The sequence below is a fragment of the Stomoxys calcitrans genome, chromosome 5 (assembly GCF_963082655.1).
Source record: "Stomoxys calcitrans chromosome 5, idStoCalc2.1, whole genome shotgun sequence".
NCBI lineage: Eukaryota > Metazoa > Arthropoda > Insecta > Diptera > Muscidae > Stomoxys > Stomoxys calcitrans.
The window spans coordinates 142512209-142525383 of NC_081556.1; the positions used below are offsets into that span (position 1 = coordinate 142512209).

At 34.8% G+C, this 13175-nt stretch overlaps 1 protein-coding gene across 1 annotated transcript in view; it reads right to left on the reverse strand.

The window, feature by feature from the left end:
• LOC106088771 (protein apterous) overlaps positions 1-13175 on the reverse strand; it is a 126506-nt gene that overhangs the window by 72801 nt on the left and 40530 nt on the right. Inside the window, exon 5 of the mRNA XM_013254444.2 lies at positions 12854-12993. Within this exon, the coding sequence (XP_013109898.1) occupies positions 12854-12993 (140 nt within the window). The remainder of the gene's footprint in view (positions 1-12853; positions 12994-13175) is intronic.

Sequence of the window (13175 nt, forward strand, 5' to 3'; positions counted from 1 at the left end):
GGGTTGATCTTAGTTTTATCTTTCTTTCATTTTTATTTGTTTTGTTATACATTTTATTATTGTGTCTTTTTTTCGTATATTTTTGTTATTTCTTTTTGTTTGTCTCTTCGGCTTGTTGCCTGCCACATTTCATTATGGGGAACACAGATATTTCATTAAATTTTATGATATGGAAATATTTTATTAGTTTTTAGTATCTTCTTCAACTTGCCCAACGCCGGCAAAACGTGTCTTGCGTTAAGTTCCTTGGGCGCCCTGCCCTGCCGGTTGTATATTTTTTAATTATTTTTTAATGTTTTTTTTTGCTGATGATTTTTGTTGTTGTTTTTCTCAGAATGCGTAAGGTGGTTTTCCATTAACTAACAAACGAAGAGCCACCGATAAGCCGATAGTGTGAGAATATTTCCATTTTTAAATTGAAGAAATGCACATTAAAAACACAGTAATTGATGTTAAAGTCTTCACTTTACACTTTATTGTCTATTAAAACTAAAACGAGAAATTTTGATAAAAGCCATTGACAGTCATTGTCAGAGAAAAATTAAGAAATTGGAATTTTTGACAAGAATAGGCAATAAATTGCTGCTTTAGGAGAAAGAAAAGTTAAAAGAAAAGTCAATTTTGATAAAGTGATATTTTTATGATAAAAAATTGTATAAAAAAACAATACAAAATTTAAGCGAAATACAATTTAATACAATATTAAAAAAAAAAAAAATTGTCATAAGTAAATTTCCATAGGAATATTTGCTGTAGTTTGATATAATTCATCGTAACGTTAGGTTAGCTTAGGCTAGCTTTAGATGGCAGTCTGCCATCAGACTCACTTAGACGTTTTCCCCCAATGTGTAGCCCAACAAACTTGTGAATGTTCACATCCGTTAAATCAGACAGGTTCTCAACGTAATGAGAACCTAAAGTGGAACTCCTTCTGACTGCTAGTGCGAGACACACACACAGAAGGTGTTCTATAGTCTTTTCTTCTTCGATGTCCTCACAGCTTCTGCAAAAATCGTTGCTGGCAACTTTCAGCCTGCAGCATGTTTTCTGATTAGACAGTCACCTATCATAAAGCACACAATGACTAAGACGTCTGTTCTAGCCAATGACAGCAAAGCAGTAGACCTCTTCAAGACTAGATTAGGCCACATGGTTTTGGAATGCCCACAGCCCCCTCTTTGTGACCATCAATCAGTCGTTGTCCTTCGGAACTGGTCCTGAAAACTTAACTTACATGTCGCTAGAGGCATACCCACAGATTCTAGTATCCCTGGAATGTGTAAATTAGTTCCTAGTCTCGCAAGCTCGTCTGCTTTAGTATTCCCTAGGATATCTCTGTGGCCCGGCAATCAAAACAGGTGAATTTTGAACTGTTCAGCCATCTCGCTGAGATATCTTCGACAGTCGAGGGCGGTTTTTGTGTTCAGAAATATGTTCTCCAGGGATTTAATGGCTGCCTGGTTGTCTGAGCAGATATTTATGTCAATCGCCGTAATGACATTATATCTTAGCCATCTCCGCTTGATACTCACTGCAGTGATCGGGACCTTTTCTATATGACCAGTTCTAGATCTTTAGAGTACAGCCCACCAGGTCGTTTAGTTTGGAACCATCCATCAGTTACCAGGGATATCCTACTTTTAATCGGTTCTATCAGGAATAGTGGTACAGGTTATCAAAAATCGGCTCAGGTGCAATCCACACTGCCTGGAACATCGGATATTGTATCAAGCATAACACAGGGTCCGTAGCCGCCACATGACCAATGAGAAAGCTCTCTTAACCTCACGGTAGTGGTCGCTGCAATTTGTCTAGCCACAATGTCCAGAGGCATAAGATGTAGTATTAAATTCAGTAAATCAGATGGTGTCGTCCTTAGTGCGACTGTGATGCACAAACAAGCCATCCTTTGGATCCGGCTAAGTACTCAGCAGTGGGTGGACTTTTGAAGCGCCGTCCGCCAGACCACAACACCATATAACATAATAGGTCTGACAACTTCAGTATATACTCAATGCATGACACGCGGTCTAACCCCCAACTTTTGCCAATGGCAAGAGTTGCCTTTCTTGGCCTTTCCAAAATGTTGGATTTAAAGTTCAATTTTCTGTCCAGCAAAACACTCGGGACGGGATAACCACTGCTGAAAATCTTTTCAGCCAGGTTTCTAACCCTTGCGTTCAGCGTTATAGGCGGACAAGCAAACCTCTGCGTTACGGTGGCCTCCAGAAAATTTAACAAAGTTTAATATATTTTGAATTCAAGTCAATGTAAAATTGGTTGTTTGTATTTTCTTAGAAAACTAATTTTTCTGTTTTTTGATGAAAATATAATATTTTAGATGAAAATCAAAAATTCTGCAAAAATTAATTAAATTAATTAATTAAAAATATTTGCTAAGTTTCGAAAGTTTAATCTTTGTAATCTATTATTTTCAAAGATTTCTAAAAATCGATTTTTAATTCAAATTTGAAAATGTATTATTGTAGAAAAATTCGTCGAAATTTCAATTCAATATAAAAAAATTCAAAATTGACAAAATTCAATTTTTAGTTAATGCTTATTGATTGTTTCGATATTTTCTGTGAATATCGATTTTTTATATAAATCGAGTTTCGCAGAAAAATTCATTGAAATTTTAATCTAATAGAATATATCAAAAAAATTAATTTTAAAAGAAAAATCAATAATTTAAATATTTGTTGAATTCATATATCTTTATAAAATCGATTGTTTTGTAACTTTCTGAGAAAATCGATTTTTCTCGATTTTCTTCTGAAAACCTAGCATTCCATGAAAAGAGAATATGTTAACATTGTTTTTTTTAATCTTCTCATAGAAACCAAATTTTTCGATAAATTTCGATGGCATTTTCTATAAAATCTACTATTTATATATAGTTTAAAACGTCGATTTTACGATTCTTTATGTGAAAACAGTATATTTGACGAAAATTGTATGTAATAATATTTTTTTCTAAATTATATTTATCATAAAAATATTCGATAAGTATCGAATTTTTAATCTTTGCAATCGTTCTATGCAAAATAGTTTTTTCCGATAATATCGAAAAATCGCTTTTTCTAATTTTTTTGATTATAAAAAAATCGATATTTTACAGAACGATTGCAAACAAATTCGAACTTATCGAAATTTTTTAAGGAATAAATATAAAATCGAAAAAATTGTTTAAAAAATTTCGATAAGTTCGAATTTGTTATCAATGCAATCGTTCATAATCGATTTTTCGATAATATCTAAAGAATCGATTTTTGAGTTTTTTCATGTTTTTGATGAAAACCAAAAAAGTCGAAACTTAAATTCAACAGGAATTTTCTAAAAATTTTAATGATTATAAAAAATTTTGATAAATGTCATTTATTAGAAAAACTATTATTTTCGATTTTTGTATGAAATAGAAAAAATTAGGTAGAAAAAAAATTAACAACGAATTTGCTTTCCTTGCAATCGGTCTGTTCCATATCGATTTTTTCAATAATTTCTAAAGAATCGATTTTCAGCGTTTTTTTAAGTTTTCACTGAAAACCAAAAAAATCATCGAAATTTAAATTCAACAGAAAATTTAGAAAAATGTTGATGTTATTTCGATAAAATTCATTTATTAGAAAAAACGACTATTTTCGATTTTTTAATGAAATAAAAAAAAAATCTTAAAAAAATCGATAAGTTCGAATTTGTTATGTTTGCAATCGTTCTGTTCAACATCGATTTTTTTCGATAATTTCTAAAGAATTGATTTTTTCCATTTTTTGCAAGTTTTTGATGATAAGTTTTAATTTGTTATCTTTGCAAGCGATCTGTTCAAAATCGATTTTTTCGATCATTTCTAATGAATCGATTTTTCGGAGTTTTTTCAAGTTTTTGATGAAAACCAAAATATCCTCTAAATTTAAATTTAACAGAAAAATTTCGATGAAATTCATTTATTAGAAAAAGGATTATTTTATATTTTTATGAAATAGTAAATATTTTACCATATATATTTCTGACAAAAAAATTTCGTTAAGTTGGTATTTGTTATCTTTGCAATCGTTCTGTTCAAAATTAATTTTTCCGATAATTTCTCAAAGGATCGATTTTTCCGTTTTTTTTTTCAAGTTTTTGATGAAAACCAAAAAAATTTTTCAAATTTAAATTCAACAGAGAATTCCCAAAAATTTTGATAATTATAAAAAAATTTTGATAAATTTTTTTTTAGAAAAACGATTTTTTCGATTTTTTTATGAAATAGAAAAATTTTTGTAGAAAAAATTTTAACATATTTATTTCTTAAAAATTTCCGATAAGTTTAAATTTGTTATCTTTGCAATAGTTGTGTTCAAAATCGATTTTTCGATCATTTCTAAAGAAACGATTTTATAAAAGATTTCGATAATTAAATTTTTTAGTGACACAAATCGATTGTTCCGATAGTTCCTATGAAAAATGATTATTTTATATTTTTTGTTGTAAAATCAAGTATTCATTGAAAATCGATTTTTGGTAAAATAAGCATTTCGCTGAAGGTTAATTTTCATAGAAAATTTCTTCAAAACATGACTGTTATAAAAAAAAATTTGATTAAAATTTGAAAATTAAACTAAAAATTTGTTTTATTTTGCAAAGGTCAGCTTGCCACAATTTAGAATTCTGTCAAAATTTGCTTTTCCTTAAAACTAGATTTTCATATGAAATGTCCTTAAAATTAAATTTTCTTCAAAAATGTCCCTAAAATTTGATTTTCTGCGAAAATGATCTTCAAATAATATTTTCTTAGAAAATGTTCCCAAAATGAAATTTTTGTCGAAATGTGATTTTCCCCCACAGTTAGTTATATTCCCACTGTAGCTCTGCAAAATGTTATGCCCATAAAACTTCCTAGACGCCACTTGACATTTACACCGAGGGGTGCATATGACTCTGTCTTATTTTATGGAGTTTTTGTGCTGTATTTACAACTGCGTAACTGCATCAATGCCGCCACAAAAACAATTTTCCTAACCAAAAAAATTGGCCACAAAAAGCTATTAACCAAAAACCTTTGGTGATTTTACAAACATAGAGAGAATAAGTAGTGAATCCAAAATATTTGGCGCTACTTTATGTCTTTCTTCCTGCAAATTGTAACTGAAAATGGTACCACCACATTAGGGAAGACTAGGCAACGATGTTGCTTAGCCTCTATACGAATTCCAGTTTTGCTTATAGCGAGACATAGAGGCAAAGGCAAATAACCAATAAATCAAAAAAGCATTTCGGAAGAAGCAATGCGCAGCAGTTTTACCTTCTCTTGTGCCCCCAATGGTCCAATTGCATCCACCACCATTTACAGCGCTTTGCGGTGCAGTGCATGCATGTCTTCTGTGCTTGCTTGGTTTCTTTTGCCATCTTCCATTAATTAAAACAAATTTTCAATTGAATATTTTTACTTGTGTTGGCTTCCCTTTAGTCTGAGTGTGCCTGACTGTGGCAGTACCAGCGTTTGCTTTTGGAATTTATAGTCATAGTTCTAGACTCTGTGCGCGCCATAGACACTAAAGCGGCATCACTTTACGTTTAGGGTTAAACATTTAATGTATGCGATAATTTGTTTATAGTTTTTCATATCAGCGATATATGAATGAGACGAATTTTGGGGATAGCACAAGCAAGGGAGGGGAAATGTTTTGTGGGACAATCAATTGGGTATGGGAGACCTATTTATGAATGATATCATTTTATAGCTTGGTTCAAATGATGTTCCCGGAATGACATTTATATAGAAGAAATGAGGAACCTTCTGGACAAATTGATGCCGAAGTAACGGTAAACCAGTTGAAGGGTAACAAGGCAGCAGGAGCCGATGGAATGGCAGCTGTTACCAAAATCTATCCTCTCTGATCATATCCAAATCCCTTTTTCCCCCATAGTGACTTCGTTTTTCCGGTTGAAGCAGGAGCCGATGGAATGGCAGCTGTTACCATCTTTATCACCTGTAATCATATCCAAATCCCTTTTTCCCCCATAGTGACTTCGTTTTTCCGGTTAAAGGACAACAAGGCAGCAGGAGCCGCTGCAATGGCAGCTGTTACCAAAATTTATCACCTCTGATCATATCCAAATCCCTTTTTCCCCCATAGTGACTTTGTTTTTCCAGTTGAAGGACAACAAGGCAGCAGGAGCCGATGGAATGGCAGCTGTTACCATCTTTATCACCTGTGATTATATCCAAATCCCTTTTTCCCCCATAGTGACTTCGTTTTTCCGGTTAAAGGACAACAAGGCAGCAGGAGCCGATGGAATGGCAGCTGCTACCAACTTTATCACCGGTGATCATATCCAAATCCCTTTTTTCCCCAAAGTGACTTCGTTTTTCCAGTTGAAGAACAACAAGGCAGCATGAGCCGATGGAATGTCAGCTGTTACCAAAATCTATCCTCTCTGATCATATCCAAATCCCTTTTTCCCCCCTAGTGACTTCGTTTTTCCAGTTGAAGAACAACAAGGCAGCACGAGCCGATGGAATACCAGCTGCTACCGACTTTATCACCTGTGATCATATCCAAATCCCTTTTTCCCCCATAGTGACTTTGTTTTTCTTTCAGAGTTCTCGGTAACATCTTCACTTCGGAAAAGCTTCTTTGCTTTGGTCTGCTTCTTTTGCCGCCAAAAAGATTTGAAAAGAAAAAAACTGAGAAAAAACATGCTTGCAACAACAACATAAAAGAGAGATTCGTTTCAGGGTAAGCTGCTGGTGCAACAAACGTTGCAAGTTCCCCTCCATAATAAAATATTTGACTTGCGTGTTTAGAAATCATTTGATAGTCACTGTCTTAGCATGTATAGCCTTAAAGGTTTATCAGTCGATTCATCAGTTGGTTGGCTGGGTGCTGGCAAATGTTGGTAAATGCTGCCGTATTTACTCCTAAGCCATTGCAGATAGCTGGTGGCAAGCGAGTAGAATTATTTTACACCGCCTCTTAGCTCTGTTTTACCTTACCTAGCTACCTGGTTAGCTATCTAGCAACTACGTACCACACATGTTGCTGCCTTATGGCCACCAAATAAGGTGAAAATTCCCAAAGTCTTTGGTTGCATGGTTTCACGTGCAACGTTTTTGGTGAAGTAACTGAACTACAACCGACAACAAACAATTTTGTGGCATGAACTGAAAGCTCATTCTTTTTTTTTTTTTTTGTTCCGTTTAATGTCGGCTTATTTTAGATTTTATTTGTTGGGGAGTTTTTGTTTTGGTTTTTGCTGTCTTGTATAGTTGCTGGCGTGAAATAGTTTTTCACAAGATCCGTTTCAAACTGTGAAGTTCTTGCCATGATTTGCAGTCAGGCAAGAATAGGAGCTGAGAAGAACTGAGCTTAGGAAATCAAAATCTAAACAGAGGAAAAGTTTTTGTGAAGTATGACAATGTAGGGGAAATGTTGATTTTTCCAACACTTCGTGGAGGGAGTAAATTTTTTGCAACTTATTGAATTTCTAACCTAAGATCTACGTCTATCTCCCGACGTTTTGAGCAGATTTAGCTTTTTCTATCTGTCTGTCTGTCCGCATATTAAAGCACGCTATGTTTTGGAGATCTAATCCCAGCATTATTTCCTTTTTGTTTGCGTCGATTGGAATAGTAAATGGGCCAAATCGAAGCTTGTGTTTGTACATAGCTCTCATATATAGCTCTCATTGAAAAAATGCTCGTGATAGGTGCACCTCCGACTTCGCTGAAATTCTGTATGTAAATAGATGTGGTTTGATCCCAGAAATACGAATCGGAAGTGTATTTGTCAGACAAACCCCCAGGACACCTGTAGGGCTCAAGACTCCCTTGGGGAGAAGTGCTTCAATCTAGACAATATGGGTGTGAACTGAATAGATCTATAGAATACATTTCATTTAACACCCATATTGCCTATGTTACCAGGGTTCAAAAAGTTCAAGGGCGCTTTTTCAAGCTCAAGGGTCCTTTCCGGATCCAATTTTTAATATTTTTTTCCTTATTTGTAAGCTACTCGTTAAAGCCTTTCATTTGATACCCATAGTGCCTATGTTAGTGGGTTCAACATTTTTTAGACCTCGTAGTTCCTCCCCTAGTCCAACCAACCCATAGTGCCTATATTAGTGGGTTCAACATTTTTTAAACCTCGTAGTTCCTCCCCTGGTCCAACTGTTAGGTACTTTTGGCATTTTACCAATTTTTTCTACGAAATTTAAATTCCTGAGAAAAATTTCTAAAAATGTTGATGATCATAAAAAATTTCTTTACATTTCAATTTTTTGTTGAACGCATAGGGATTGTTTCGATGTTTTCTATGAAAATCGTTTTTCGCAATATTTTGCGAATATTCCCAAATAAAAAAAAATGGAATATGATAACCATGCTTTGTTAATTCTTTACATAAAACCCAAAATATCGATAAATTTCAATGGTTCTTTTTCGATGATTTGCATAAAAATCGATTTTTTTTATAATAGTGTAGTCGAAATTTAAGTCTATCACATAATTTCCACAAAATTTTATTTTAATTTAATAAAAAAAAAATCTTTGGTAAATTAAATTTTTTGTAAAATCGATTGTTTTGATATTTTATCGGAAATCGATTTTTCCATTTTTTTATGAAAACCATATGTAAAAACTTACTTTTCGATATATCTCGAAAAATCTATTTATATCCAAAATTATTCTACCTTAAATTGTCATAAAAAATGTCGATAAGTTTTTATCTTTGCAATCGTTCACTGCAAAATCGATTTTTTCGATAATCTCTAAAATATCGATTTTGTGGAATTTTAAAATTTTTTTTATAAAAAACGGAAATTTTTCAAAATTTATATACAGAAGAAATTTTCTAAAAATATTGACGATTACGACACTGGGAGAAAATCGAAAAAACCCATAGTAAACAAGTAAAAGCGTGCTAGGTTCGGCAGGGCCGAATCTTATATACCCTCCACCATGGATCGCATTTGTCGAGTTCTTTTTCCAGCATCTCTTCTAAGGCAAAACAGGATATAAGAAAAGATTTGCTCTGCTATTAGAGCGATATCAAGATATGGTCCGGTTTGGACCACAATTAAATTATATGTTGGAGACCTGCGTAAAATGTCAGCCAATTCGAATAAGAATTGCGCCCTTTGGGGGCTCAAGGAGTAAAATAGAGAGATCGATTTATATGGGAGCTGTATCGGGCTATAGACCGATTCAGACCATAATAAACACGTATGTTGATGGTCATGAGAGAATCCGTCGTACAAAATTTCAGGCAAATATCAGGTTATGAACCGATTTGAGCCATTCTTGGCACAGTTGTTGGATATCATGAAAAAACACGTCGTGCGAAATTTCATTCCAATCGGAGAAGAATTGCGCCCTCTAGAGGCTCAAGAAGTCAAGACCCAAGATCGGTTTATATGACAGCTATATCAGGTTATGGACCGATTTGAACCATACTTGGCACAGTTGTTGGATATCATGACAAAACACGTCGTGCGAAATTTCATTCCAATCGAATAAGAATTGCGCACTCTAGAGGCTCTAGAAGTCAAGACCTAAGATCGGTTTATATGGCAGCTATATCAGGTTATGGACCGATTTGAACCATACTTGGCACAGTTGTTGGATATTATAGCAAAACACGTCGTGCCAAAATTCATTCAAATCGGATAAGAATTGCGCCCTCTAGAGGCTCAAGAAGTCAAGACCCAATATCGGTTTATATGGCATCTATATCAAAACATGGACCGATATGGCCCATTTACAATACCAACCGACCTACAACAATAAGAAGAATTTCTGCAAAATTTCAAGCGGCTAGCTTTACTCCTTCGGAAGTTACCGTGCTTTCGACAGACAGACGGACAGACATGGCTAGATCGACATAGAATGTCACGACGATCAAGAATATATATACTTTATGGGGTCTCAGACAAATATTACGAGTAGTTACAAACAGAATGACGAAATTAGTATACCCCCATCCTATGGTGGAGGGTATAAAAATTTCGGAGGAGGTTATCCCCCCTAATGCTGGCGACATTTGTGAGGTACTTTGCCTTAAAAAAACTTCTCTTTCGTCCGCCTGCTTCTCTGTTTGTCTGTCCGTCCTTCTGTCTCTTTGTCCGTCTGTCAGCATATCTATCTGTCTGTCTGTCCGCCTTTCTGTCTGTCTGTCCGCTTTTCTGTCCGTCTGTTCTTCTGTCTGTTCAAAGCACGCTGGACTTCGAAACATTAAAGATAGGTACATCAAAAAATTTTTTTGAAAAGTTGTAGGTTGATTGGGATTATGAATGGGTCAAATCGGTCAATGTTTTGAAATAGCTCTCATATAAACCGATGTCCCCATTTGACTGCTTGAGCCTTTAGAGGACGCAATTATTATCAATATGACCAAAATTTTCCATATAAAGTTTTGTTTCGACCTGCATACTCCATGTTAAATACTTTTCAAATCGGCCCATAACCTCATATATGTTAGGTAAAAGTGGCAGTCTAATTTCCAAAGAGTTTCAGATAGACTATTTTATGCATTGTAATACCATAGGTTGAGGCTACCGTAGCGCAGAGGTTAGCATGTCCGCCTATGACGCTGATCGCATGGGTTCGAATCCTGGCCTCCCTTTGCATTGAGCATAAAACTTGAATCGCACGGCACATGTGATAAGTTTGCCCCTGTTTCCTAACCCATTAACGCCTCACCTTCGATATCCTCCGATTTTGATGAAATGTATTCATTATGTAAAAAATTTATATCGACGATATCGATAAAAAATTTATATCGACGTAGTATTTTTTTTTAATTTTATTTTACAAAAAAAAGCTTTTTTCAGAATTTTTTAAAAAAAGTTTTTAACATTTTAGAGTATTTAAAAAAATCGTTTTATTTCCTAAGCCACTATATTTTTACAATAAAAAATCATTTCTTAACATTGTATGGCCATTTAGCGAAGAAAAGCGGATTTCAATGACACTGGCATGCAAAGGGTGATTTTCTAAGAGGTATAGGAAATAAAATTCAGAAAAATGCCTGGAATATTTATTTGAATCGAAAGTACGACAAATGGTCATCCGCACAATATTTCCAACATTTCGGCTGGTGTCTCTCGAATAAATGCCTTAATGTTGTCTTCCAATGCGTCATTTAAAGCAGGTTTGTCTGTGTAGACAGGAGCAGGAACGTAGCCCAACAATCTGGGCCGCCAATTGACCGGTCCCGAATGTGAAATAAAATTTCGCCGAACTAGCCTCTCAATAAGTCTATTCTTACGCGTGCTGTGTGGCATGTGGGACCGTCTTGTTGAAAGCACATGTCATGCAAGTCAAGCTCTTGCATTTTGGGCAAAAAAAAAGTTGGATATCATCTCACGATAGCGCTCACCCTTCACAGTTACGTTACGATTCGCAATCATCTTTGAAGAAGTACGGTCCAATAATGCCACCAGCCCATAAACCGTACTAAACTGTGACTTTCTTTGGACGCATTGGTAGCTTCTGAAATGTTTCGGGCTGATTTTCACTCCATTGTCTACAATTCAGCTTATTTACGTACCCATTGAGTCAAAATTGAGCTTCGTCGCTGAAGAAGAAGAAGTGCGCGATGCAATCGTTGTTCATTTGCAAGATGATTCATGGTTAAATTATAGACCAAACTGAAGATGTTTGACAGTGAAAGAAAACACGAAATGTGCGTGAACAGCTAAAAAATCAACCTTTAGTAGGCTTATCGCCATAAATTTATTTTGAAAGATTTTGAAAAATTGTGGCTAATATATTGGGTTGCCCAAAAAGTAATTGCGGATTCTTCATATAGTCGGCGTTGACAAATTTTTTCACAGCTTGTAACTCTGTAATTGCATTCTTTCTTCTGTCGGTTATCAGCTGTTACTTTTAGCTTGCTTTAGAAAAAAAGTGTAAAAAAAGTATTAAAGTTCGTTCTAAGTTTTATTAAAAATGCATTTACTTTCTTTTAAAAAATCCGAAATTACTTTTTGGGCAACCCAATAGGTACATCCGAGTTGGTGGGTATCCAAACTTCGGCCCGGTGCAACTTAACTCATTACCACCTGACCCTCGATTCCCCTGTCCGATTTTGATGAATTTTCGTATTTTCATTACTTAGAGCAGTTATTAAAAATAAAATAAATTTTTAAAAAATTTTAAAATTTTGAAACATTTAAAAAAAATGTTTTTTTTTTCCTAAATCACTATGTTTTCATAGAACGTTCCCCCATTATTGTTTGATATCACAAAATATTGTCACTTCAAATATTTTCCCCGCTTACTAAACCTCCCACCCTAAAATCTTAACTTCTGTGGAAACTTACAATGTAACTGCATCATCGGCTGTCGTCCATAAGTCAGTCACTCAGTCAGTCACACGAGTTCTAAGACATATTCACACCCACATAAGCATAGAGAAGACTATTCCATTAAACCCAACTTAAAAGCAACTTAAAGTTGCTTACATGTCCGTCCATCCATACGTTTTCGAGTGTCGTGTAATTGAAATGCAGTTCTCTGCACTTGAGCAAAACACACACACACACACACACACATTACAAAAAAAAAACATTTCGGCGGTTATAATGGGGCATCAAGGCTGAAGGTTTCTAGTTGCTGTTCAGCTTATGCACACACATGTAGAGGGAGCCTTGTGCCGTTTGTTAGAAGGTGTTTCTTGGAACTTTGAAAAACTAGGCAGTCCTATTACATCACAGCAAAAAAAAAAAAAAATGCAAACGTAACTCAGGCAGAAATGGTGTACTTGAAAACGTTCTCCCCCTCAAGAACTTAAGTTTAGTTTTTTTGTGAGTGTTGTTTTTTTTGGTTGTTGTTGTTTTTGTGATAGAAAATTATACAAGTAAAGCTCACCTATAATAATCGCTTTTGCAGTAAATATTACCGTCGCGCGAATAACATGAAGATTCCCGGTCGAGGGGCTGTCGACATGCATAGCATTGCAGGCAACTGGCATGCCACCGTTTGTCCACAGCAGAGAGGTAGAAACGATCCTAGGAGGCAGCAGGAGAAGGAGAAGGGGGAAATAGAAAGAAACCGTTAAAATTATCCATGTCATTACATTTGTAACAAATTGCAATTTAAAAACTAAGCAAATAATCAAGGAGGTGTTGGGGGGAATCTGGGAAAACTCATGGTTAGAGAAGGGTATTTAGACAATAAATAATCACAAATT